Source organism: Myodes glareolus, chromosome 6 (genome assembly GCF_982192425.1).
Source record: "Myodes glareolus chromosome 6, mMyoGla1.1, whole genome shotgun sequence".
NCBI lineage: Eukaryota > Metazoa > Chordata > Mammalia > Rodentia > Cricetidae > Myodes > Myodes glareolus.
The window spans coordinates 98,725,245-98,749,044 of record NC_142031.1 but is presented as its reverse complement, the minus strand read 5'-3'; the positions used below and the strand labels follow the sequence as shown (position 1 = coordinate 98,749,044).

The window sequence follows — 23,800 nt, the reverse complement described above, 5'->3', positions numbered from 1 at the left end:
AGAAGGGCCTTGTTCTGCAGTATGTAATAAATTCTCCAGTCTCTCGTCCTTCTCGGAGTAATTTAAGATAGGCTCCTCCGCGCCACCGTCCACAGAGTGGGCCCTGCTCAAAGCTCTTGTGCGTCACGAGCAGCCACTCCCCAGGCTCCCAGCGTTCCCTCCGCCCTACTTCCTCCCTTCAGGCCCCGCCCCGCTCCGGTGCGCCTGCGCATGGGCGAACACGTGGCTGCCGCGGAGCCAGAGCAGCAATGGCGGCCGGTGGCGGCGGTAGCTGCGACCCCTTGGCCCCGGCGGGGGTCCCCTGCGCCTTCTCGCCGGACGGGCAGGCCTACTTCGCTTTAGCCTCTAGCGACGGCCACTTGCGGGTGTGGGAGACAGCCAACAACCGGCTGCACCAGGAGTATGTGCCTTCCGCGCACCTCAGCGGTACCTGCACCTGCCTGGCCTGGGCGCCAGCGCGGTTGCAGGCCAAGGTAGAGCGAACGGGACGGCGGCGGGGAGGGCGCCCTCCCGGCCGGGCTGCGGCGTCCCGGGCTGGGCGGCGCGTGGCCGCACGTCGCGCGTGGCCCGGGCCGCCCGGGGCGAGGAAGCGTGGAGCGGACGGCGGCGCCCCTTAGCTGCGCTCCGCGGCCGTGAGTGCGGCCTTTCCCGAGGGGGCGATGAGAGGGTGCGGCCCCATCCCGCGGTCTCGATAAGGTCTGCGCCCGGCTTTTGCCGGGCCGCCATATTCAGCGAAGCCTTTGCCCCCCCACCCCCCAGGGGCGGATTCTCGCTCCCAGGCCTGGTTCCCCGGCGTGTCCTCATCAGATCCACTCTCTGAGTACCTCGGGGCATTCTCGTTTTTCCGCATCCCGGAGCTGGGGTATTGGTTCTTGCTTTGGGCAGTTGGAATGTACAAGTCGCGTTTCCCTTCCGGGAGCCCCTTTACTCGGATGCGTGTTCAACACGTGTTCTCTTCTGCCTCTAGGTTGTGGGCTTCTCACTCCCGCATACTCGTCACTTTCCTAGCTTCCTTTCACTCTCAGCTGCTTCAAACTTGTGTTCGGTTCGGTTCCACCTTTCTAACTCTCCCGTCTCATCCTGAGGCCTGCATAGGATGCAGAGGCAAAGTGAAGTAATGAAGTAGTAGAACCGCTTGGTTTTAATGCGTATGATGCATGCCCCAGTAGTTGGGAATCTGCTGAGTAGGGAGGGAATCCTTTTCGCTGTCAGGTAAATGGCTGTTCACTGTCAGATAAACACGCACGTGTTCCTGCAGTTAGGCAGTAGGTAGACTTCTGTGTGCTCGGAACTGCAAAGTATCCAGTGGCGCTTTGCTGTCACTGGTGTAAAAGTTACAAAGTTAGTGTTTGGGATAGCACACCAGAGAGAACCTACCTTTCGATCTTTTGTTTGAACGTTTGTTGGGCTTGTATCTCACTTGTTGTAGTTTGGTTGAGTAGATTTAGCTATTTGTCAGGTTTTAAGCTACACAGTTTCTCCTGGTGACAAAGAGCACTTATCAGGCCCTATAAGTCAAACATAATCAGACTTGTGAGAAAGCTATATGACTGTCATGATCAGAATTGCAGTACTTTTTTTCTTTATAATTTTAACAGCGCTGTAAATGGTTGAGTACTAACACTCAGAAACACAGAGCAGTGGTTAGCAAAGCGCATAGACCCAGACTGTAAAGCCCCAGCTCAGCCTCTGTACTAATTGTGCTTTCTGTTCTCTCCATCAGTCAGACCTACTTCATAGAGGAGTTGTGAAAGGCGGTGTATTTAAAGGGCAGAATCACTTAGGGGACGTTGTTTTAAGTGCGTGCTAATTATCACCAGTATCTGCAGACAGGGTTTCTCTGTAGTTGGCTGGCCTCGAACTCACAGAGGTCTGCCTGCCTCTGCCTCCCGAGTGCTGGGATTAAAGGCATGCGCCACCACCGCCCCGCCAATATTAGTATCTTATGTTTGTATAGTTAGTCCTCCATGGTGCGTAAAGGCGAGCAACTTCAAAAAAGCCCAAAAGGAACTATCCCCTGAACTCAGGTCTTGAAAAACCCAGTTCTTGGTTGTCTGCGACAGATAGTTAATACTAGATTGGCTTAGTTCACTTTGCTTTACTGATGACTTACAATCTTTTATACCCCAGAACGAAATCCAAGTTTCAAAAATTATGGTTTGGATTTTTTTATATATTCATCCACTGTGTTACGGTAGGGAAAAAGTGTTTTTTAAAGGAGCCCAACTTTAACTTTTCAACGAGGCTCCTCAAATTAAAGCAACTTTATATTACAGAACATCTTAGTTGAGTCCTGGTTATGAAGCCAAAGTAGTGTGCTGGGTGTGTATGTAGTGCAGAGGAACATGTGATTAGCATACCAGAGTCCTGCCCCTAAATGTTTGTAAGTTTCACTTTCCTTTTATCTGTATGTTGTCTTTTTTGCTGTGTAACTATGAAATTTCCAAAATTACTTTATTTAAAAAAAACTGATTAGGGTTGAGATGTAGCTCAAAGAAACTTGCCAAGCACATAAAAAGCCCTGGGGTTAATCTCAAGCACCAAAAAATAAAAATTAAGCAGAAAAGCTGAAAGCACTTGATGAGAGTCAGGGCTTGGGAAGCTAAACATCTTTAAGAAAAACTTTGAACACTAGTAAGTAGTACACTAGGCTCCTGGTCCTCTGACTCCCACTCCAGTGCCCTTACACTATTCCCTTGTACTTTAGTCATGGAATTGTGAGCCAAGGTGACCACAGAAATAACAGTTCCTCTCCTGGGTTTGCTGCCTACTGATTTACTTGGTAAAGCATCAGTTTTGCTTGAAAAATTAGAGGCAGATTTTTTGTATTGAGTTTGTACATATTTCAAACGGGTCAGATGAGGTGGGGGTTTATGGTAGGATATGGATCAAAGTTTTGGCAACTGCTCAACCTCTTGTTTTGGGCTCTCTGGATTGTGTGCCCTTCTATTTTAAGTACTGTGATAATCTCGTTGTACCAAACCCATTTCATTTTACATTCTTGAGCCTTTAAAGTATGAGATGTAAAAAATATGTTATGAAGCCCTCATGTTCCCATCATATTGGTAAGGTCTGGCATGGGACTTTCACTCTCCAATGTCGAAATACAGATAACACTATCCTACTTCCAGAGCCCTAAGCATTAAGTGAGGCAATAATGTTATTATATATGTGGTTGTAGTATATATAGTTAGCCCTGGTCCATAGTAAATGGTCATTATATGAATCAGTGAATGTTCTGTCTGGACTCATTTGGTGTTGTATTCTCCAATGTAAACAAGTTCATAAGAGTCCTGCCCTTGGTTTAGTAATTGGCAGTTTACCACAAGGCCAATGTATGGTGATCCTCAGTAGAGATAGCAGTAGAGAAAGATAAATTCATGCTAGTAACGATTCATAAATGTTTAAACAAGCTAGATTGCTTTTCCCTGTTTCCAGAATGATCATCAAGTCTTTAAGTTTATGAAATGATAGTTTTAGCATTCCTCTGGTTTATATTTGTGAAGCTGTCATGCTAATGGCAGGCTAGAGCTGCACAATTGATCATTACCACCTAGGAACTGATCTGATTCCTCTGGTTGTAGAACCCTGGAAGTCAGGCAGGTCATGTCTGATGTTGGCTACCACAGTAAATACTGCTTTGTGAAAACATGAACATGTACAGCTCAGAACCTGACTGAAGGACATGGCCATTTCAGGCACTAGATGGGAATGGGACTGGAACACTGATGGTGTCTCTAGGAAGAATTTGAGCTCTCTTCACTGCCATCTCTTGGAGATACAGCACAGTTCAGCTGTGTTCCTGTCAAGAGGTCACAAGCTTTTTAATTTCAAAAGAAGGTAAAGGTTACAGATTAGATCCTAGTGGCAGGAACAGAAGAACATTGTTTTGATGTATTTGTGATTTCATGAAATACAGTATTTTTTTTCCTGTGAAATACATATGCCAGAGTAAGTGCCATTAAAACAGGCCGAGAAATGGATTTAAGCTACTTACTAGAAACTAAGCATAATTTTCAGCGTGTAGAGGTCAGTTTTTAAGACAGATTTGATTGTGAATTGTGAAGTAGATTTAGTGGGTTATAACAGCATTAAGTGAGATCAATTGCAAGGTAAGGAATCTATAAGGCTAAATCTCTGTGTGTATGCCAACTCTGATTCCGCAATCTCAGTCTGAAAAGCCATTGCTTCATTGCTGACCAGATCAGTCAGAGCTCTGCTGTCTAGTTATGCTTTTTAAACTTCTGTCTTCATCTCATTTATAACTTGCTGCTTTTAGAAGTCACACATGTGTGACTACCTCAGCATTCTGATGCCCTTGATCAGATGCGTTATAAGCTTCCATCAGACAGGCTTCTGGTGTAGCTCGTGTTGGAAATCTCTTTACTCTAAGAAGTCAGTCTTTTTTATTAGTTTTTCACTCCTAATGCCTTCTGGCAGATTTTCTAGTTACATGTACTTGATCAGATTTTCTCATTCTTTAAGCTTTATGTGTGTAGTCAGTTTTCTTGTGACATTATTCATAGCTCTTTAGAGGAAAGAGATATGACTCACAGAAAAGGACAGCTCAGGATTTACTGGTCTGACACAGAGTGTGAATTCTTAAGAGAAGCAAGAGGTTTCTAGAGGAAAAGTGTGTGTGTAAAGTTTAGAGAATATGGTTTAAGTGTGGAACTAGAGTCAGTACATGAATTCTTGAATTCAGGACTGTTTGTGTGGAGTTGTACTTATAGCACTAGGTTTTGGGGTAGTGAATAAAAACTTATGTCCCAGTCAAGAGGACCTGAGTTTGGAATTTATTGCCCGCATAGGGTGTCTTACAAATACCTATAAAACTAGAGCTTCAAGGGATCTAATACCCTGCCTCTGTGGGCATTCATACACATTTAGACACACACTAATATTTTTATATTTTTTAAGCCTCTGTGTGTGTGTGTGTGTGTGTGTGTGTGTGTGTGTGTGTGTGTGTGTGTGTAGATATATATTTGGTTTTTTGAGACAGGGTTTCTCTGTAGCTTAAGAGCCTGTCCTGGAACTAGCTCTTGTAGACCAGGCTGGCCTTGAACTCATAGAGATCCACCTGCCTCTGCCTTCGAGTGTTGGGTGGTGGTGTGTGCCACCACCGCCTGCCGGCTCCCTTCTCCAAGATCATTCATAATGGAAACTAGAGGTGTGTCCACATAGAAGCCTTTAGAGTTTTTCTAAGGCAGTAGAGGTTGTAAGATGTTGGAGAATTCACTTTACCATCTGAGCATTCCTAATCTGAAATGGTCTGTCAGTTCCTTCCCCCAGATGGATGCATGTGCCTTCAAAGTCAGCAGAAGCAGCAAAGTAGCATGAAAACACCAGCCCAACCCTCAGTCAGCTATTGAATCCCAGTACTAGTCGAAACTATGTGTTGACTTAGATTGAAGTGAATGTATATCAATATAAAGATGTCTGTTTCTTCTTGAAAATAAAACTAGGCCGGGCGGTTGTTGGGCACGCCTTTAATCCCAGCACTTTACTACTTAGGAGGTAGAGGCAGGCGGATCTCAGTGAGTTTGAAGTCAGCCTGGTTTACAAGAGCTAGTTCCAGGACAGGTTCCAAAACTACAGAGAAACCCTGTCTCGAAAAACCAAAAAAGAAAAAAAAAAAGAAAAAGAAAATAAAGCTAGAACTTAAAGAACAATTAGGAGACAAATGGAAGAGTTGGCTATTCCAATGAGAGAGTTTGGACCTGGATTTGTAAATTCATAAGCCCTTGTAGATCTCAGCTTGGGGAAAGGAGGCTTTTCTGGGACCTGCTAGGAAGATATGTTGGTGTTGAAAAGTAGGAGTGATAAGACTGTTGGGTGTGCTAAGAGCACGGAAGAGGTACAGTTTGCTGTCTGCCCTTTCTAGAGGTGTGGGGTGGGCCAGAAAACTTAAGACATGTCTTTGAGGGCTAATTGACACTGATGTTTATGTATTAGTGATATTTTGCATGCATGTGTGAAATATTATTAAAATCTTTACCTTTTTTTTTTTAAACAGGAAAGTCATCAAAGGAAAAAAAGGAAATCAGAAGTTATAGGATCGAGTGACCAGGTTGACTTATTGGCTCTTGGTACAGCAGTTGGTAGCATTTTATTGTATAGTACGGTAAAAGGAGAACTGCACAGTAAATTAATAGTAAGTATATTTACACGTTTAATGTAATTTGTGACGAATTATTAGAGATTATTAAATATACTTCAAGATCTCGATGAGCTTTCTCTCTGTAGAAACAGTTTCCCATCCCATTGCATTAAAACAACTACAGAATATTTAGGAGCTATAGTCGACACCGTTTACTTGTTTGAGTTAGTACAGAGAGCTGTTGACTAAAGGTGAAGTAAGAAGGGGTCAGAGGGGTTTTCCAGTCAGTATAGGTAGCAGCTTCTGAAAGACGCTTCCATCCTTAGAGGGAACAAAGGAAGCATTTGGAGTTACTGCTAAATTTGAGACCTTAAGAGTTGACTTTGTTAGCACTGTGGCTTGGGGTACATGTTTTAGAGGAGATTGCTCCTGCTCCTTGTTGTCTGAAGGGAAGGGTGATGCTTGCTCCTTCAGACTGCCTATTGGCTTTAGTTTGAACCACCAAGGGTGAAGACAAGTCAACTCTTGGAGTGATGCAAATGGGGACAAAAGAGATAGGTCTCTGTTTTTCTCTTCAGCCATGTCTTCTCACAAAATACATTGGCAGTGAATCCAGCTGGCAAGGCAGGATTGTGTGTTGCAGAGTCCCAGCCCAGTACCTCAAGCTATAGAAGTGTGGGTTAGCGCCGGAAGACAGTCACTTCACTGGGGTAATTGGCTTCAGGCTGTGCCTGTGCTTTGAAGTTCACTGAGTGGGTTTCTGTATAGAGGAAGGCTTACTGTGGAAGAACAAGGTAGTAGGTTTTTCATTTTAAACAGCATCTGCCATAGAAAATTTGGAATGACAGGAAGTTGAAAATAGAAAAAGTTTACATATAAATCTGTCACCAAGAGAGATCTCCACTTACTAATTTGTGTATTTCTATGTTTAGTTCATAGACTTATAAAATAGATGGCTTCTATCTGGTCATTTAATTTTTATTGTATCTTTTTTTGTTTTGTTTTCTTTAAGTTATAATATAAGCAGTTTTCATCTTGTCTAAAACTAACTTTAATCTTTCTTTCTAATGATGGTCTTAAGTCTACATTAAATTGGATAGCCCCTTTAGTACATAATTGTTAACCATTTGGAGGTTTTCAGTTTTTCTATTACAAAAGAATGACACCCCTTCCCTTCCTATAATCCTTTGAATTTATAAATGTAGTTAAGGAGTCAGTTTTAGAATTAAGAATGGTTTCTGGACTCTTCCTCTTTTGTTGTCATCACTAGTGGAAGGAAAAAAAAACTTATGTTTCAGCAGCATTGTTGCAACCCTGAGTAGCCCATTCAAATAGCAACAAGAAAATCCCCAGTGTTTGGTGGATGAGAAATGTCTGGTTTTCTTCTAGCCTCACTGGGCCTCTCCAGCACATGTAGGCAGATAGGCAGACATGCATACACGTGATTTAAAAAAAAAAGTGCAGTCAAGCCAGTGACAGTAGTACATGCCTTTAATTGCAGCATTTGGGAGACTGAGGCAGCAGGTCTCTCAGTTCAAGGTCTGCCTGGTCTAAAAAGAAAGTTCTAGGACAGCCAGGGCTGTTACACAGAGAAAACCTGTCTCAAAAATAAACAGAGGGTGCAGTCTAAAAGTTGATCTGCTTTAAATCTGCCTTTAGAATTGTCAATGTTGGGTTGAGAGATAGCTTAGCTGGTTAAGATGCTTGCCTTGCCACACTACGACCTGTATTCAGCCTCTAGAACCCACATTAAATTTAAGAAGTCTAGCCGGGTATAGTAGAGCAGGCTTTTAATCCCAGTACTGGAAGAGGCAGACAGTGTTCTGGGTCTGAATGACCAGTCAGCTTAGCTGACTTGACAAGCTCCAGGCTGGGGAAAGACTTTGTCTCAAATTTTTAAAAGTAATATTATGGAAATATTATGGAAATGACCATTTCCATAATGGTCATTATGGAAAAATGACCTAAAGTTGCCCTTTTGCTAGGACTCAGAAGCACATGCACCTACAAGCCCCCTGCATGAACATACATACATACCCTCAAAATTGCCTACACTAAAGATTATAAAGATATAAAATGTTGACATATACCAAGAATGTATTTATTTCTCTCCAAGTGGAAGGCGGCTTTGAGCTCCACTTCTGTTGCTGGACAACAACAAAGAGAAAAGCACTTGTTCACACAATATGGTGTCATCTATGTCCACAACAGGATTTACTTGAAGACTCCTCCCCCACCCCCGAGATACCACATTGTTTTGTAGCTCAGGTTGGCCTCAAACTCCCTCAGCTTCCAGTGCTATGGTTAGAGGTCAACACTACCCTGGTTTGCAGATTTATTTATTTATTTTCTTTTTGTGTGTAATATTTTTAACTAAATACCTTAAATTGATTTCAGCTAGAATTGGTGCATGTCTTTGATTCAAGTATTTGGGAGGCAGAGGCAAGAGGTTCACTGCAAGTTCAGGGTTATCCTTGTCCTTGTAACAAGTCCCTGTCTTAAAGAGAAGTTGATGTTTGGACTGATTTGAGTTCACTTGTTCTTTCCAGTACTGCTCATACCTTGTACTGATGTTTCTGTCCAAAACAATGACATATGTTGTAGTGCCCTTTGAGGAAGTACATTTTGCCTGCAGAGAATTAAGCTCTAGCTGGTTTACCTCTTTTCTGATGTTAGAACACTAAAATGGGTAAGATATAAGTTAAGACTTTAGTTAGCATAAACACTAAGGTTTTGAGGTAAATATTCGGTAATTCCAGGATTCATACTATTATGTAAGACTTTGTTTCTTTTTTTTTTTAATCTGTAGAGTGGTGGGCATGAAAACAGAGTCAATTGCATACAGTGGCATCCAGAAAATGACTGCATATATAGTTGTTCAGATGATAAGTATATTGTGGAGTGGAGTATACAGACATGCAAAGTAAAGTGGTGAGTACCACCGATGCCTGGAGGTGGAGGTGACCCAGCATCTTTTGGGATCCAGTAGGGAATATACACATTCATAAGACTGTGTAGATAGTTCTTGAGGAACTTTCAGTCAGATCGGGCATGCAAAGTTTTATTACATAAGAGTGAAATAGAGGAGCTTGAAGAGGGGTGGAGGGGAAACAACTAACTGATTTAGAATAAAGAAATGTTAATAAGTGGCTTGAGGTGACTTACCAGATCAGCAAGATAGAGATGGGATGGGCTGGTGGAACTTTTGTGGTTAAGGTTGGACCATCTAGAGTAGATAGATAGGTTTGGCTAGGGAAAGGTGGGGTAGCCCTTTTAGGAATAGGCCAGATATGACCAGAGCAGAGCACAAGGAAGTCAACGATTAACTTGGGATGATTAAATTAATTTAGCGATGGGTGTACTACGGGATAATAGATGGTAGAGGATAAAAATATCCTTTAGTTAGAGAATTGTGGTCTGAAGAGAAAAGGATTAGGGAGTGTTTTATAAAACGAAGTGAAAGACCCAGCTTACATGGTTACAAGGATGGCTTAAAATCTGAGGAAAGTATGGAACTGGAGGTCCAGGTCTGAGGGCCAGTGTTTGCACTGAATTTATTGGTGGTCACGCAAATGCGGACCAGAAACAACAGTGGTCTGGGGTGGGGGTTGCAGTGTACACGTACTTTGGATGTTCTGAATGTTCATGGTCATTCATAGAGAAACTGCTTAGCATGTTAGACAATGCATTGTTTTTAATCATAGTTTCATGAGCCTGGATGTGTCCCTGCTGTACATAAGAAATAGGTTAGATGAAAGTTTGGCCTCTTTCTTGTTAAATTCTGCTGTCTCATAAGATAATTGAGTTTCCAGCTTTATCCAGTGTTCTTACACCACTGTTAATTGGTATCTTCCTCCCATTATAAATACCATGTACTAACTTTGTGCTCCAGAATACTGGGTTTATTTTTCCCTGTCCCATTTCCTCCATTAGTTTGTCAGCTTACCTCAGCTTTTATTTATTTATTTATTTATTTGTTTATTTATTTAAGCAGCATGACTTACCTGTAATGGTGAGGCTTGCAGAGTTTTAGATTTATATTTCTTTGCTGAAAGTTTTGCTTGGTCTTATGTGTACCTATTTTTTATAGTAGTGTAATTTGGCTCAGTTACATTTACATGTGTCCTTTAATCAGTTTTATGTATGTCTCGGAGGACTTCTAGCCTCTTTAGTTTGCTGAGCAGCTACAACTTGGGTTCTGTTTATCAGCCTGCAGAAAGTTTTCTCTCCTTAGATGGATAAGCCTGTTTCCCTAATCCCATTTCTCTTTCCTTTTTGGTGGACATGTTAATGTGTAGCTTCCTGAGAGAAAATGTACGTGTGTGCCCTGAGATTTTGCTTGCTAATCTTTGCCTTTAATTCTATCCTCACAGTTGATAATTTGTGGGAAAAGAGCTTTAGGTTAGAAATAATTTTCTCTCAGAATTCTTTTCTTTTTAAAAGATCTTTAATTATATGTATGTGTGTTAACATGTACCCCAGAGGCCAGAAGGGGGTGTGTGATCTCCGGGAGCTATAGTTTTGAGCTTTTGCAGGCTCAAGAGCTGGGTACCAACCAAGACCTGAAATCGGGCCTTTTGCAATACTAATACATTTCTAACTCAAAATACTAAATTCTAATTAGTATTTTGCAATACTAATAACATTTCTAACTCAGAGCAGAGCAGAGCCTTCTGTTCAAATCCCAACATTGTTGCCCCCCCCCCCTTTTTTTGTTTCTCTATGTGGCTTTGGAGCTTATCCTGGAGCTTGCTCTGTAGACCAAGCTGGAGAGAATAGGGACAGCTGGGGTCATGGTCTTCTGCAGCCAATGCTGACTTCAAGTTTTAGGAAACCTGGTTCTTGCGGTTCCTTGCTGGTGTAACTACAGGCGTGCACCACATGCCCACTTGCCTGTGTAAGGAAATACATTAGTGCTTAGTGGGAACATCCTAGTCTTATATTCTGGCCTTTTCCCTGATTTTCTATTTTATGTTTTTGTGATATTGTGGAATTTCAGCATCTCCTTTTGTTTCTTTTTATTATCTCTTTGCGGGTGGCGTGTTTTGAATTGTTGGATACAGTCCCTGTTTACATGTTGAAGACATTCTTCAAATTGCTGAAGATTCTTGACTTGTTGGTATTTGAAATGAAATTGTTTAAAAGGAAACTGGAACTCCTAGGGGTGTGTTTGTGCTTGGTTCTTCAGCTGTTGGGATTCTGTAGAAGTCTGAAGGCCTTTAAGATTTCTGTTTTTATGGATTGGTACTCTGCAACCTTCCATACTCTTCAGACAAAGCTCTACTCTAGTGCGTTCCTTTTTAAGAAAAAAATCTTTGTTAATTTTATGTGCAAGGGAGTTTTACCTGCATGTATGTCTCTGTGTACCACATGTATGAAGTGCCTTTAAAGGCCAGAAGAGGGCATTGGATCCCCTGGTTGTGTGATCTGTTGTGTGGGTGCTAGTACTTGAACCTGGATTCTCCTTAAGAACAACCAGTGCTCTTGATCTCTGAGTCATCCCTCCCCTCCCCTCCCCTTCCCTCCCCTCCCCTCCTCTCTCCTCTGCCCCTTTCCCCCTCTGCTTTCTCTTTGTGACTGCCCTGTCTGTCTTGGAACTCTTTATCTATAAACTAGACTGACCTTGAACTCAGAGATCTTCCTGCCTCTGCCTTCCTAGTGCTAGGATTAAAGGTTTGTGCCACCACTTTTTAAAGCTAGTTTGTGTAGACAGATCTCCTGTAGTATGTCTAGTAGGTTGAGCCTTGGCAATCTGTAATACTGCAGAGTTCTCAGAATTGGAGTTAGGATTCCTTTGGGTGTGACTGACAGCAGGGGGGTGGGGGTCATTGGTATTACCCTTCACAGGTGAGGGTAGAGTCAGGAAGCACCTCAGGTTTCTCAGGGCAGTGTGGGGAGTGTGCGTGCATGTATGTATGTATGTGTGCTTGCCTGTACGCATGTGCATATCCAAAGAGGCTAGAGGACAATTTCAGAATGTCTTCTTCAGGTACTCTATTTTTGTTTTGTTTTTTGTTTTGTTTTGCTTTTCTTTGAGACAGGGTCTCTAATTGAACCTGGAACCTGTCATTGGCTAGACTGGCTGATCAGCAAGCTCCAAGGGACTTCTTGCCTCACCCTATATGGTGTTATTTTAATTAGTTTTTAGTATACTGATTTTTAATGTGGGTACTGAGGATTGAAATCAGGGCTTGATGCTCAAGAGGCAAGCAATTTTCTGAGCCATCTCTTCATTCTTAGCAACATGCTTTTTTATATGTATCAACTTGGTGCATACATAATGAATAATGTTTGTGAAAAACCTTAAAATGCTGGACACTGAAATTGGAAAGCATTTAGAAGCCAGTAAGGAAAAAGGGGTTTTGTACTTTGTTTCTTGGTTACTAGTGAATTCAAGTATTTTCTGTTTATCAACATTTGTCTTACAAATTACCAGTTTATAGCCTTTGTTTTAATTTTGAGTTCTTACCAATACAAAGGAGCTATTACTACATTCTAAGTATTATCCCTTGTTCATAATATATAATTTTGGTATATGAACAGCTAGGCTCCCCATTGCTTATCAGATTATGTACAGAAAATTAGATTCATTCTTCTAGGACTTCATCCTTAAAAATCTAGGATAGAAGTAACTTTTGGGGGATGCAGAGAAACCATGTGTTACCAAGGAAATTAAAGACTAGCTTGTCAGAGACAACAGGAATTTTTGTGGAGATAGGATTAACTTGTGGAAGTCCAGCTAGCAGAGTAGTGTCCTGGGCATTGACAGTCTACCTTATGGTAGATTATAGGGATACACAGCTCCCTATTGTATGTTCTTAAAGCATGTATCCACCCATTTCCTGATATGTCAGGGGATTTTTAACCTGTGTTTATGAAAGGGAGGTCTGTCTTTCGGGATGCTTTAAGTGCTGTGTCTGTGCTTAGTAACCTGTGTAAGATTTTAGGGAAGGTATTTGGCAAGGACCTTACTTAGTATTTTTTAATGTCTGACCTATTTATTTGGTCATTTTCTGCTCTGAATAAAGTTTCTCTCGTTGATTATGTTTTGGTTTTCTTCACTATTCAGCAAATGGAAAGGAGACAATAGCAGCGTCAGTTCCTTATGTATCAGTCCAGATGGAAAGATGTTACTTTCGGCTGGTCGAACAATCAAACTGTGGGCTTTGGAGACCAAAGAAGTTTACAGAGTGAGTTAATCACATTGTTTCTAAGAATGGCAGTTCTAGAGTGAATATGTACAAATTGGACTCATAGAATATTGTTTTAATAGTCTGTGTCCTAGCTCAATTAGTAGAAGGCTTGCCTCACATAAAGCTTGGGTTCAGTCAGCACATCCCCCCACAATCATAGTATTGTGGTAGTAGAGGAGCGCATAAATTGAGGCTCTAGAGGCTTAGATGACAAATAAGGTTCAGTCTCAACAAACTAACAAAAAATTCAAGTTCTTTTATTTGTAGATATTTTTTAAACAGAATTGACAGGGCTGGATGTCAGCTCAGTTGGTAGAGTTCTTGCCTGTCATTCATGAAGTCCTGGGTTCAGTCCCTAGACCTGTGTGAACTATACATGGTAATGAATGTACACAATGATAGCAAAGACATGAGGATCAGAAGTCTCAGGTCTTCCTTGGCTATATAGCAAGGGCAGCTTGGGCTACAAGAGATCTTTCTGAGGAAAAAAAGTTACCAGTTATCAAGTAATTTGTTTAAATAATAGAATTAGGACTGGAGAGTTGTTGGCTTAGAGATTGAGAGCATTGCTGCTTGGAACCCTTGTGGTGGTCCAGGGGATCAGCATCCTCTTCTGGCCTCTTTGTGCACCTAGTGCACAGACATACTTGCAGGCAAAGCACCCAAAATGATTCTTAAAGAAATAATATTATTAAAAACATTTTTCAAGTCTAAGGTTTTTGATATTAAACAGTTTAGTCATGCTCACATACATTTGAAAATGAGTAAAATAAGTGGAATTTGAATTAAAACTTCATTATGCAATGATTACAATTGTGTTTTTACAGTATATAAGGTGGGGCTTTGCTATCAGGACTTTTAAATAAGTTTTACTCCGGAATATTGAACTTAGAGGGTATTGAACTTACGGTGCTGTGATGATGCCTTAAAATTGTGGTTTCGACTCTCTGAGAGTACCGTGAGGACCTGCAATTCCTTGGCTGTGTCTGAGCACCCTTTAAAAATGATAAAGAGTTAAGTCCAAGCGATTGTGTGTGCTTGTGATCCCATAAATCTCAGGCAGGAGGATTTCAAGGTTGATTTCAGCTTCGGCAGTGTAGTTCTCTCTAGGATAACATGGTTTATAGAGCTAGATACCGTCTCTTAAAACAACAACAACAACAAAAAGGCAGCAGCTTGCTGGGGTGGGTAGGTAGTGGGGAGGTGAGCCAGCGAGAGGAAAAAGGAAAATACAGAAGTGAGAGAAACTGGTTGTGGGGTAGGATAATAGAAGAGGCATCTTAATTTGGTTTTAATATTTCGTGGTTTTGTTTGTTTTGAGACAGGGTTTCACTGTGTAGCCCTGGCTATTCTGGAATTCACCAGGCTGGTATTGAACTCAGAGATCCACCTGCCTCTGTTTTGTAAGTGCTGGGATTAAAGGTGTGTGCCACTGTTGCAGCCACCCCCACCCCCCAATATTTTTTTTTTTTATGGAAAGGATTATAGCACAAATAACCTTTTGCTTAGAATGAATTTTAACTGTTGGTGTGCTGTAGGTGCTGCTGTAGGATGTGTATGATATAGCTTTCTCAGGATGCATAAAGACTTTTATTTTTGCACTGTTTTGAGTCCACCCTTGCCTAAATGACATTTAACTTTTTCTAGCACTTCACAGGCCACTCGACACCTGTTTCATCACTTAGATTCACTACCATCAGACCTAATGAAAGCCAGCCTTTTGACGGGATTACAGGTCTCTATTTCTTATCTGGAGCAGTACATGACCGGTTACTTAATGTCTGGTACGTAGTTGTTTGGGATTGGGAAGACAGCTTTGCTTTGTAAAAATCTCAGAGTTTATGGGATCAGTATGGATGTATATAATTTCAACATTATTAAAAATAATTATATATTTTTCATCCTTCTCTCCAAGGAGTACATTTTTAAGAGTGTTTGCATTTACTGCATATGAAGTTAGCTTACTTATCTTCTCGACTCAAAAAATATAAACTTGTTTAATAGGAAATAAATTGTCAATAGTTGTAACTAAATTTAAAACATTTTTCTTTTTAAGTTTTGTATTTTATGTGTATGTGTATTTTGTCTGCACATAGGTCTTTGCACCACCTGTATACCTAGTGCCCTCAGAAGCCAGGAGAGGGTGTCAGATCTTGCATTGTCCATCTAAATGGTTAACCATGAGCCTCTGTGTTTGGATGCTTCAGATCAAACCGAGGTTCTCTGGAAGAGCAGCAAGTACTGTTAACCACTGAGGCATCACTTCAGCCCCAAAGCATACTTTTAAATCACATGTTAATTCTTTATCATTTAACTTGTACCTAGCTTTGTTGATGTAGAACTTAAAGTATACAGTTTGAGTTCTGGCTTCTGGACCAGAGTTTGGTCTCCAGAAACTACTTTATAAACAGATGAGTGTGGCTGAGCAGCGGTGGTGCAAGTCTTTAATCCCAGCACTCTGGAGGCAGGGGCAGGCATGGTCTACAGAGCGAGTTGCAGAACAGTTAGGGCTACTCAAAGAAACTCTGTCTTGGGGAAAAAAATAACATAAATGAACTAAAACTTGAAAAACATTGAATGTGATGCAGGCACACATATATGAAGACATTTTGATGCATAGAATAATGAAAAAAGTCTTTGGGGGCTGGAGAGACAGTTAACAGTTACTACTGCTTGCTCTTGCAGAGCTACCAGGTTTGTAGCTTCAGTTCCAGAGAACCTGGCACCCTCCTTTCTTTTGGCTGGTGTGGGCATCATGCATGGACTAGTTGCATAGTTCTTGGCAAGTCTTACCTGATGGCTGATTTGTTTTCTAGGCAGGTCCGCTCAGAAAACAAAGAGAAAAGTGCAGTTATGTCTTTCACAGTCACAGATGAACCTGTCTATATTGATTTGACTTTGTCAGAGAACAAGGAAGAGGTAAGTGGCTTGATATGTGACAATTGATTTTAGGGTCAACAGAAGTTATGGGACTGAAGAGACGGCTCAGTGGATAAAAGTGTTGGCTATGTACAATCCCAGAACCCATGTCAAAGCTATGCAGTGTGGTAGCTTCCTGTAATCATTTAGGAGGTAGAGATTCAACAAGAGATTATGCTCTAATAAACGAATCCGGAGTGATTGAAGAAGATAACAGCTTTGGCCCCTACGTGCATATACATGCATGCACAGCACACATAGTGTTTTTCTATTTATGTTACTGAACTTTTTTTGAGACAGTATGTTTGTGTATGTATGTCTGCATGTGGATAAATGCTTGTGTGTCTATGAGAATATACATGCCCATGTACCTGTGGAAACCATATGAGGACCTTGGGTACCCTGCTTTGTCACTCTTCCTTAATCTTTTGAGGCAGAGTCTCACTAAGCTTGGAGCTAGGGTGGTGGTGAGCAAGCAACTGGGATCCTTGTGTCTTCTTCCTTCCCACTCTCAGTGCTGGGCTTGCATGTGTGCATGTGATCATGCCTGACTTTTTATGTAGATTTTGGGAATTTGATCTCAAGTCTTCCTGTTCTTATCCTCTGAGCCATTGCTCCAGCGCTGAGGCACAGTCTTGCCGTTTTAGCCTCATAGTTGCTGGGTATCTCAGACTGGCCTTGAACTCATGACTTTGGCTCTGTCTTACAAGCTCTTTTATTATAGGCATGTGCCAGCATGGCCAATTAATTGTCATTGTCATCATCATCATCACCACCACCATCATCACTTTTGGTATTTTGTTTTTCTTGAGGTAGGGTCTTATATCCCAGGTTGTCTTTCAACTCATTGTGTAGCAAACAGTGATGATCTTGAACATCCCGTCCTCCTGCCTCTACTTAGTGCCAGGATTACAGGTATATGCCATATGTCTGGTTTATGGGAGGATTATGGCAGGCATTTAACTGAGTCTTCTCCCCAGCTCCCTAACTGACTCATTAAAGGCATTTACATATTAAAATGAGTGATGGGTCAAGAAGCCAAAGTCTTATTTCTGATAAAATTTTAGGTAGTAATTATTAATATTAATTAAACATACAACCCCAAACATAGCCTTGATTCTGATATTTTTTAAAAAATTTGTTTATCTTTATTCTATATGCATAAGTGTATTGTCTGTGTGATGATGTCAGATCTCCTAAAAATGGAGTTAAAGACAATTGTGACCTGCCGTGTGGGTGCTGGGAATTGAATTTGAGTCCTCTGAAAGAACAGCCAGTGCTCTTAACCACTGAGCCATCTCTCCAGCCCCTTGATTCTGATCTTAGACAACACTCTGCGTCTGTTTTATGTTACTAATAGTTTGTATAAGATGAGAGAATTTGTTAGGACTCATGGAAAAGTGGTGCTGTGTGGATGACTCCTCCTCTGGGAACTGATGAATCTGACTGCTTCCTTCCCGAGGTTTGATCCTGAAAGCTTTTCCATGCTCTTGTGATACCACACTAGCTGTATTTAAGTGTTCCCTTGCGTGTTAGCAGCCTTTGAATTCTTGAACTAGACATAACTTAGAATATAAACGGTAAGATTTATGAAGTGCTAAATGCTCAAGAAGCTACAGAACTTAAGTTTAGTCCTCGGCACAGGAAGATGACAGCAAGAATATAATAGGTGGGAGCCCCTAGACTATGAAGCCCTGGGAGCTGACAGACTTGAGAAGACATGGCCCCTCCTTTTCCTTCACATAAGTTCTGGCTGCTGTGCTGAGGCATCCTAGGACCACGCAACCATGCTTTTTTCAGAAAGAGCACACTAACCTTGGAGGTTGCCTTGTGCTGCTTTATTTACAATCTTGACAAGAACAACACTTTGTCAGAGATACTGATTTTAATAATTGTGTGTCAAGCTGGGCGTGCTGGCACACACTTTTAATCCCAGAAGTCAAGCAGCAGAGGCAGGTAAATCTCAGTAAGTTCAAGGGTCGTGTGGTCTACATAATTTTAGGTTGGCCAGGCCAGGGCTATGTAGAGAAACCCTATCCCTCCCTAAACACATAGGAGGTTTCTCTGTGTAACCCTGGCTGTCCTGGAACACGTTCTGTAGACCTGACTGGCCTCATGTTTCCACCTCTCAAGTGCTGAGGTTAGAGGCATGTGCCACCACTGCCCAGCTGAAATCCTGCCTTAACTCCCTGATCCCTAAAATAAGCGGATTTGCATGAGTCTTGCCAGAGTACTATTTTGTAATGTCAGTTCTCTCCGCCTTTATGTAGATTTAGGTATTCAAGCTGTAGTTGATAGTTTCGCATGATAAGTGTCTTCACCTGTTGACTGAGCCATCTAGCTTCCCTTAGATAATGATTTTTAAACGTGCTGCTGTTTGTTTGCTTCTTTTTCTTTAATATTCTAGTTACTGAGGAGGTGGGACAAGAGCTCAGTTTTCATGAGTTTAATTCAAGGCAGGATATATAATTGACTATAATTAATCTGCCACATCTTTCTTTTAGCCTGTCAAGTTAGCTGTTGTTTGCAGAGACGGTCAAGTCCATCTTTTTGAACACATACTAAATGGGTAAGAAGTTTTAAGCCAGAAATTCTCGTTTCTGTGTTCTACCTTGTTCTTTGGTTTATATTCTGATAGGTTATTGTGAAAGTACTCTTTGGTTTTTCGAGGCAGGGTTTCTCTGTAACTTTGGAGCCTGTCCTGGAACTAGCTCTTGTAGACCAGGCTGGCCTCAAACTCAAAGAGATCTGCCAGCGTTTGCCTCCCCAGTGCTGGGATTAAAGGTGTGTGTCACCACCGCCTGGCAGTTTGTATGATTTTTTTAAAAGACGTATTTATTTCTTATGTAAATAGTGTTTATTTATTTATTACACATACAGTGTTCTGTCTGCATGTGTGCCTGCACGCCAGAAGAGGACACCAAATCTCATTTTAGGTGGTTGTGAGCCACCATGTGATTGCTGGGAGTTGAACTCAGAACCTCTGGAAGAGCAGTCAGTGCTCTTAACCACTGAGCCATCTGAAAGTACTCTTTTTTAATTTTTTTTATTAATTTTTATGATTTATCTTTTATGTGCATTGGTGTGAAGGTGTCAGATCCTCTGGAACTGGATTTTCAGACAGTTGTGAGCTGCCATGTGGGTGCTGGGAATTGAACCCGGGTCCTCTGGAAGAGCAGTCAGTGTTCTTAACCGCTGAGCCATTTCTCCAGCCCCCCTGAAAATACTCTTGATTGCTTGTCTACATGAGCTCAAGTTTTTGAAGACATATGCCATGTTATTTCTCTGGTTAGGAGAGTGACTTTTTGTGAAGTGTTTATCGTGACTATTGATAATGGTAGTAAAAATTCCTTAGTTGGGGAGACTTGCTTAGGGATTTGGGTGGTGCCTTGGTTTGTCTTCCGTGGTGGTTTATTTGCCTTTGCCTGTGTATGTGTGTGTAACTCAGTGAAGTGTCCCTGTGCTGTTTCCTTATACCATGGAGCGGGTAGAGTTAGGAGAGTAGTGTACACTTTACTGTAGAAAATTCTAGAGGTCAGGGGATGCAGCTGTGTCTTGTGCTGGGCTAGACTGCCCGGTGCTAAGGCTTCATCTCTAGCATTACCAAGAAGGAAAAATGGAATTTTGAGCCTCCTACCTTTTAGCTCTTAGAGAAGAATATTAACATTTCCATGTATAGCACTTAAGGACTTCATTTATACAGTAGTGTGTGCTTTCCCAGTTGTGATTAGGCCTGATGAGGGTTTTCACATTTCTCCTTGGCACATGTAGGCCATTGACGTTTTTTGGTTTGTTTGTTTGGTTTGTTTTAGTTATTTTATTTGTGTGGGTATTTGCCTCCATGCCTGTATGTGTATCAGTTTCATTCCTGGTGCACATAGAGGCCACAGGAGGTGTTGGGTTCCCTGGAACTGGAGTTACAAATGGTTGTGATTTGCTATGTGGTTGCTGGGAATCAAACCTGGGTCCTGGAAGAGAAACCAGTGTACTTAACCTGTGCTGTGTCAGCAATTTTCCACCACTTCTTTGGGGGTGGAATGACCCTTTCCCAGGGATCAGATCATAGCAGATATGCTTATTAGATATTTACATTACAATTCACAGCAGCAGCAAAATTACAGTTAACAAAGTAATAATGAAAATAATTTTATGGTTGGGGTGACCTCGGCATGAGGAACTAACTGTATTAAAGGGTCATGGCTTTAGGAAGGTTGAGAACCACTGCCCTGAGCCATCTCTCCAGCCCCTGTGGAAGAGTTTTAAACAGAGGTTTGATTCATGACCTAAGGCTCATGATAGTTGTTTTGACAAAACTGTTGAAAATAGATAAAAGAGTGATAAAGGGCTAAACAGAAGCGATAAGTCCTGGGTGTAGAGACAGCTGTGGAGTCAGGATATATAATGTGATCCGTAAAAAACTGGGATGATAAATAGTTGAGCTCACTGGGAATGAGTGGGCAGCAAGATTACAGTATGAGGAAATGTGTGATTGGGTTGTAGCAAAGGGCCTGGTCCTTAGAGTCAAGAGTTTCAGAAGGATCTGCAACTTCAGTATGACCTGTGGGAACCTCAGGAAACAATGCATCTGGAATAGAGTTGGGAAGAGACAGCCATGAACCAGTGAACTCTTGAAGAAATGTAGTGCTCATGATTCAAAAGATGGAAGCAGGGTGGGGAAGTAGCTGTTATTGCAGACAGTTCAAAGGTTTTGGGATGAAAGACAGAGATTATCATCTTAAAAAATGCCAGTGGAGACCAGAAGTCCACTCAAGTGCCTGATCTAAACAGTGATGACAAGACAGCTCCTGCTGAGGACTGCACACATGAGCAGATAGGACAGTGTCCCCAGAGAAGATGGGGGTGTCAATAGCTCTCAAGTTGATACCAGAGGTTGAGAGTAATGGAGATGGGGCTAGCTGGAAAAGGATGGGTGTATGAAGGCTGAAGCTTGGGGCAGCGAGAGAGCATTTGGGAGTGTGTAGCCTCCTTTTGGTATCCAACAATAAGGGGCAGATGAGCGTAAGGGTTTCAGGGCTGGTGTTGGTAGGAACATGTGAAGTCTTGAAAGAGATGTGTGTATGTCTTTCTGGTGGTCACTTGTGACAGTATTGTAGAGATGAGGGCGGGGTCATGTTTTGTAACTTGATAGCAATTTGAGATTCTCTAATCTTACTTTTCTCTTTATTCCTAGACACTGCAAAAAGCCTTTGACTTCAAATTGCACAATTCAAATAGCAACACCTGGGAAAGGCAAGAAATCAACACCAAAACCCATCCCTATTCTAGCAGCTGGATTTTGCTTAGATAAAACGTCCTTATTGCTTGTGTATGGCAATTGGTTTCAGCCTATCATTGAGCGAGTGGTAAGTAGATGCCATTTTTGAGATAATAATTCAGATTTTAAAAGGGGCACTTTGGAATACTTAGAGAAAATAAACAACTTTCTTCTTTAATTAAAAAAAAACCCTTAGTGAGTGGTTTGTGCGAATTCTTTTTCTAAACCCTTCAGGTTGTAGAATGTCACCTCTTTCCTCTTGATGTTTTGTCTTAGGTGTCTGATGCTTCCTGTGTACGTAACTAACTTTGAACTAGTTCTGTTATCATGTTCCTACTGGATACATGTTTCTGGTCAGCATTAGTATGATTTGAGTTTTGAATTTTGCCCTATTACATAAAATACACTACTTACTAATGGCCTTTAGTGGTGGTACCTATTATATTTTCTAAGTGGAAATGTAAGGGGTAGTGTCATGACATTTTTTTACTACAGATTTTTTTTTTCCCCAAAGACATGCGAGTTCTTAGTCATGTCTAGTATGGTTAATCTTGGCTTGTAATGCTTTTTCTTAATAAGACTCTAGGGAACCAAATACGCTTTCTCGAGTTTATTAAAAAATATTCTTTTTTTTTCTTCCTTGTAATGCTAGGGATTAAACTCAGCCTCATTCATGCTAGACACACACTATACCACTGATACAGGCTCTGGCCTGGTAGCTGTAACTGACTGAACTTGTAAGGGGTTCTACTGCTTCTGCCTCCTGGTGTTGGGACGTTAGGTGTCCTCAATTCCAAGAAGTACTCTGAAAAGTTGGTTGCGTACATAGAGTTTGATTAAACAAGGAGAAAAAGGTGCAGTTGCTGGCTGTATGGGATGCCCCTTTCTGGTTAACAGCCTTTATTGTCTCTAGGTTTTTCAGGTGTTAGGCATAAAAGCTACATAGAAGCTTTTCTGGGGACATAAGTAACTTGTTGCATGTGACTCCTGTTACCTCGCTGGGCATTGTTCTTGGACATACAGGTCCCTCTGAGAGCAGTCTGTTAGTAAGCAGAAATGTCCTCAACCTGTTTGTAGGAAGAACTTGCTTAGGGAAATTTAGGGTAGGACACATTATTTTCGTGGTGGGGGGACTTTATTTATAAGACTGTTGGATTGTATACCCTTCCTTGTAAATAAGAACTATCTGTTGACGTTTTATACATAAGTGAAAAATTCTAATGGTCCATAAATAAGGGAAGTACACACTGCACCAGTGCCTTCAATTTATTTTTCTACTTAGCTGCAATTCGTCTGAGTGGAGATTATGGCTAACAGATGGCCTGGAGGTCTTCCTTTTCTTCTTTATAGAGGTGGAGTTGTTAGTCACATCATTGGTGATTGCTTTGCTTGACATTTCTTCTCTCCCTTCCTCCCTTTGAAAAACCATGTCTAGGCTTTAAACGCCAAAGATACTCACATATGTTTGGAAAGAGACATTTCCAATTGCTGGGCTCCAACAGTAGAAACGGCAATAACCAAGGTGAGCACATTACAGGCTTGATATTAAGAATAATAGATTTGGCTAGATTGAGTTGACTATTAGACTGACTTCATTTTTTTAAATCCTGTCTCCTGAGGTGCAGTTTTGCTGTTTAGCCTAGATTGAAGCTCATGATTCTTCAGCCTCAGTGCTGGGGTGACTGGTGTTTCCACTGCTGCACCTGGCTCCTATCATTCTCCTTATGCTCATTGTGCTCTTTTCTTAGAGCATAGTGTGAGACTGTGCTTTCAGACCTCAAGGGTGTAAGACATCTCTGCTGATGCTGTGCGGCTGAGCTGGGCAGGGAACTCTGGAGGAGTTCATGTTCATAAGAGTTCAGTGTTGCTCATTAGTCTCTGCACTTGAAAGAACACATCGTTTAACTGTATGTTGTATTTCAGGGTAAAATGAAACCACAGTAGATCTGGAGTTCATTGCCGCATTCTGTTTTCAGTATAGCTTGCTGTTGCTATGTAATGCCTTCTTTGGTGATGAACTAGGAAGGAAAGCCAAGCCATGCTGTGATGATACCCACATGGTTTCGCATCCGACTGAGTTTCAGAGATGACACCTTTCTCTTGGCTGTCTGAGCATGGCTGACAAAAATTTGGTTTTGCAGGTTGTTAGGTGTATAACTTGAGCAGTTTTTGCAACACACACCTTTTTGGTAGGTTTTATTTTTCTTAATGAGATATTGTGAACTTTAAAACCATAAGCTTTTAACCAGTATTCAGTTTTATTTGCCAACATTTAATTCACATTTTGTCTTCAATTCCTGTCATGGTGAGTAC

At 41.5% G+C, this 23,800-nt stretch overlaps 1 protein-coding gene and 2 non-coding genes across 3 annotated transcripts in view; all 3 read left to right on the top strand.

The window, feature by feature from the left end:
- Positions 1 to 225: 225 nt before the first annotated feature.
- Positions 226 to 23,800, top strand: part of Wdr43 (WD repeat domain 43) — a 42,660-nt gene continuing 19,085 nt past the window's right edge. The window contains exons 1-9 of the mRNA XM_085691236.2: positions 226 to 473; positions 6,017 to 6,154; positions 8,910 to 9,031; positions 13,170 to 13,290; positions 14,941 to 15,077; positions 16,110 to 16,212; positions 18,717 to 18,781; positions 21,404 to 21,575; positions 22,923 to 23,009. Of these exons, the coding sequence (XP_085547362.2) occupies positions 249 to 473; positions 6,017 to 6,154; positions 8,910 to 9,031; positions 13,170 to 13,290; positions 14,941 to 15,077; positions 16,110 to 16,212; positions 18,717 to 18,781; positions 21,404 to 21,575; positions 22,923 to 23,009 (1,170 nt within the window). The 5' untranslated portion in view covers positions 226 to 248. The remainder of the gene's footprint in view (positions 474 to 6,016; positions 6,155 to 8,909; positions 9,032 to 13,169; positions 13,291 to 14,940; positions 15,078 to 16,109; positions 16,213 to 18,716; positions 18,782 to 21,403; positions 21,576 to 22,922; positions 23,010 to 23,800) is intronic.
- Positions 14,203 to 14,287, top strand: LOC125398426 (small nucleolar RNA SNORD53/SNORD92). The gene has a single exon (XR_007231388.1). It is a non-coding gene; the product is annotated as a small nucleolar RNA SNORD53/SNORD92 (small nucleolar RNA).
- LOC125398423 (small nucleolar RNA SNORD53/SNORD92) lies at positions 23,526 to 23,603 on the top strand. The gene has a single exon (XR_007231386.3). It is a non-coding gene; the product is annotated as a small nucleolar RNA SNORD53/SNORD92 (small nucleolar RNA).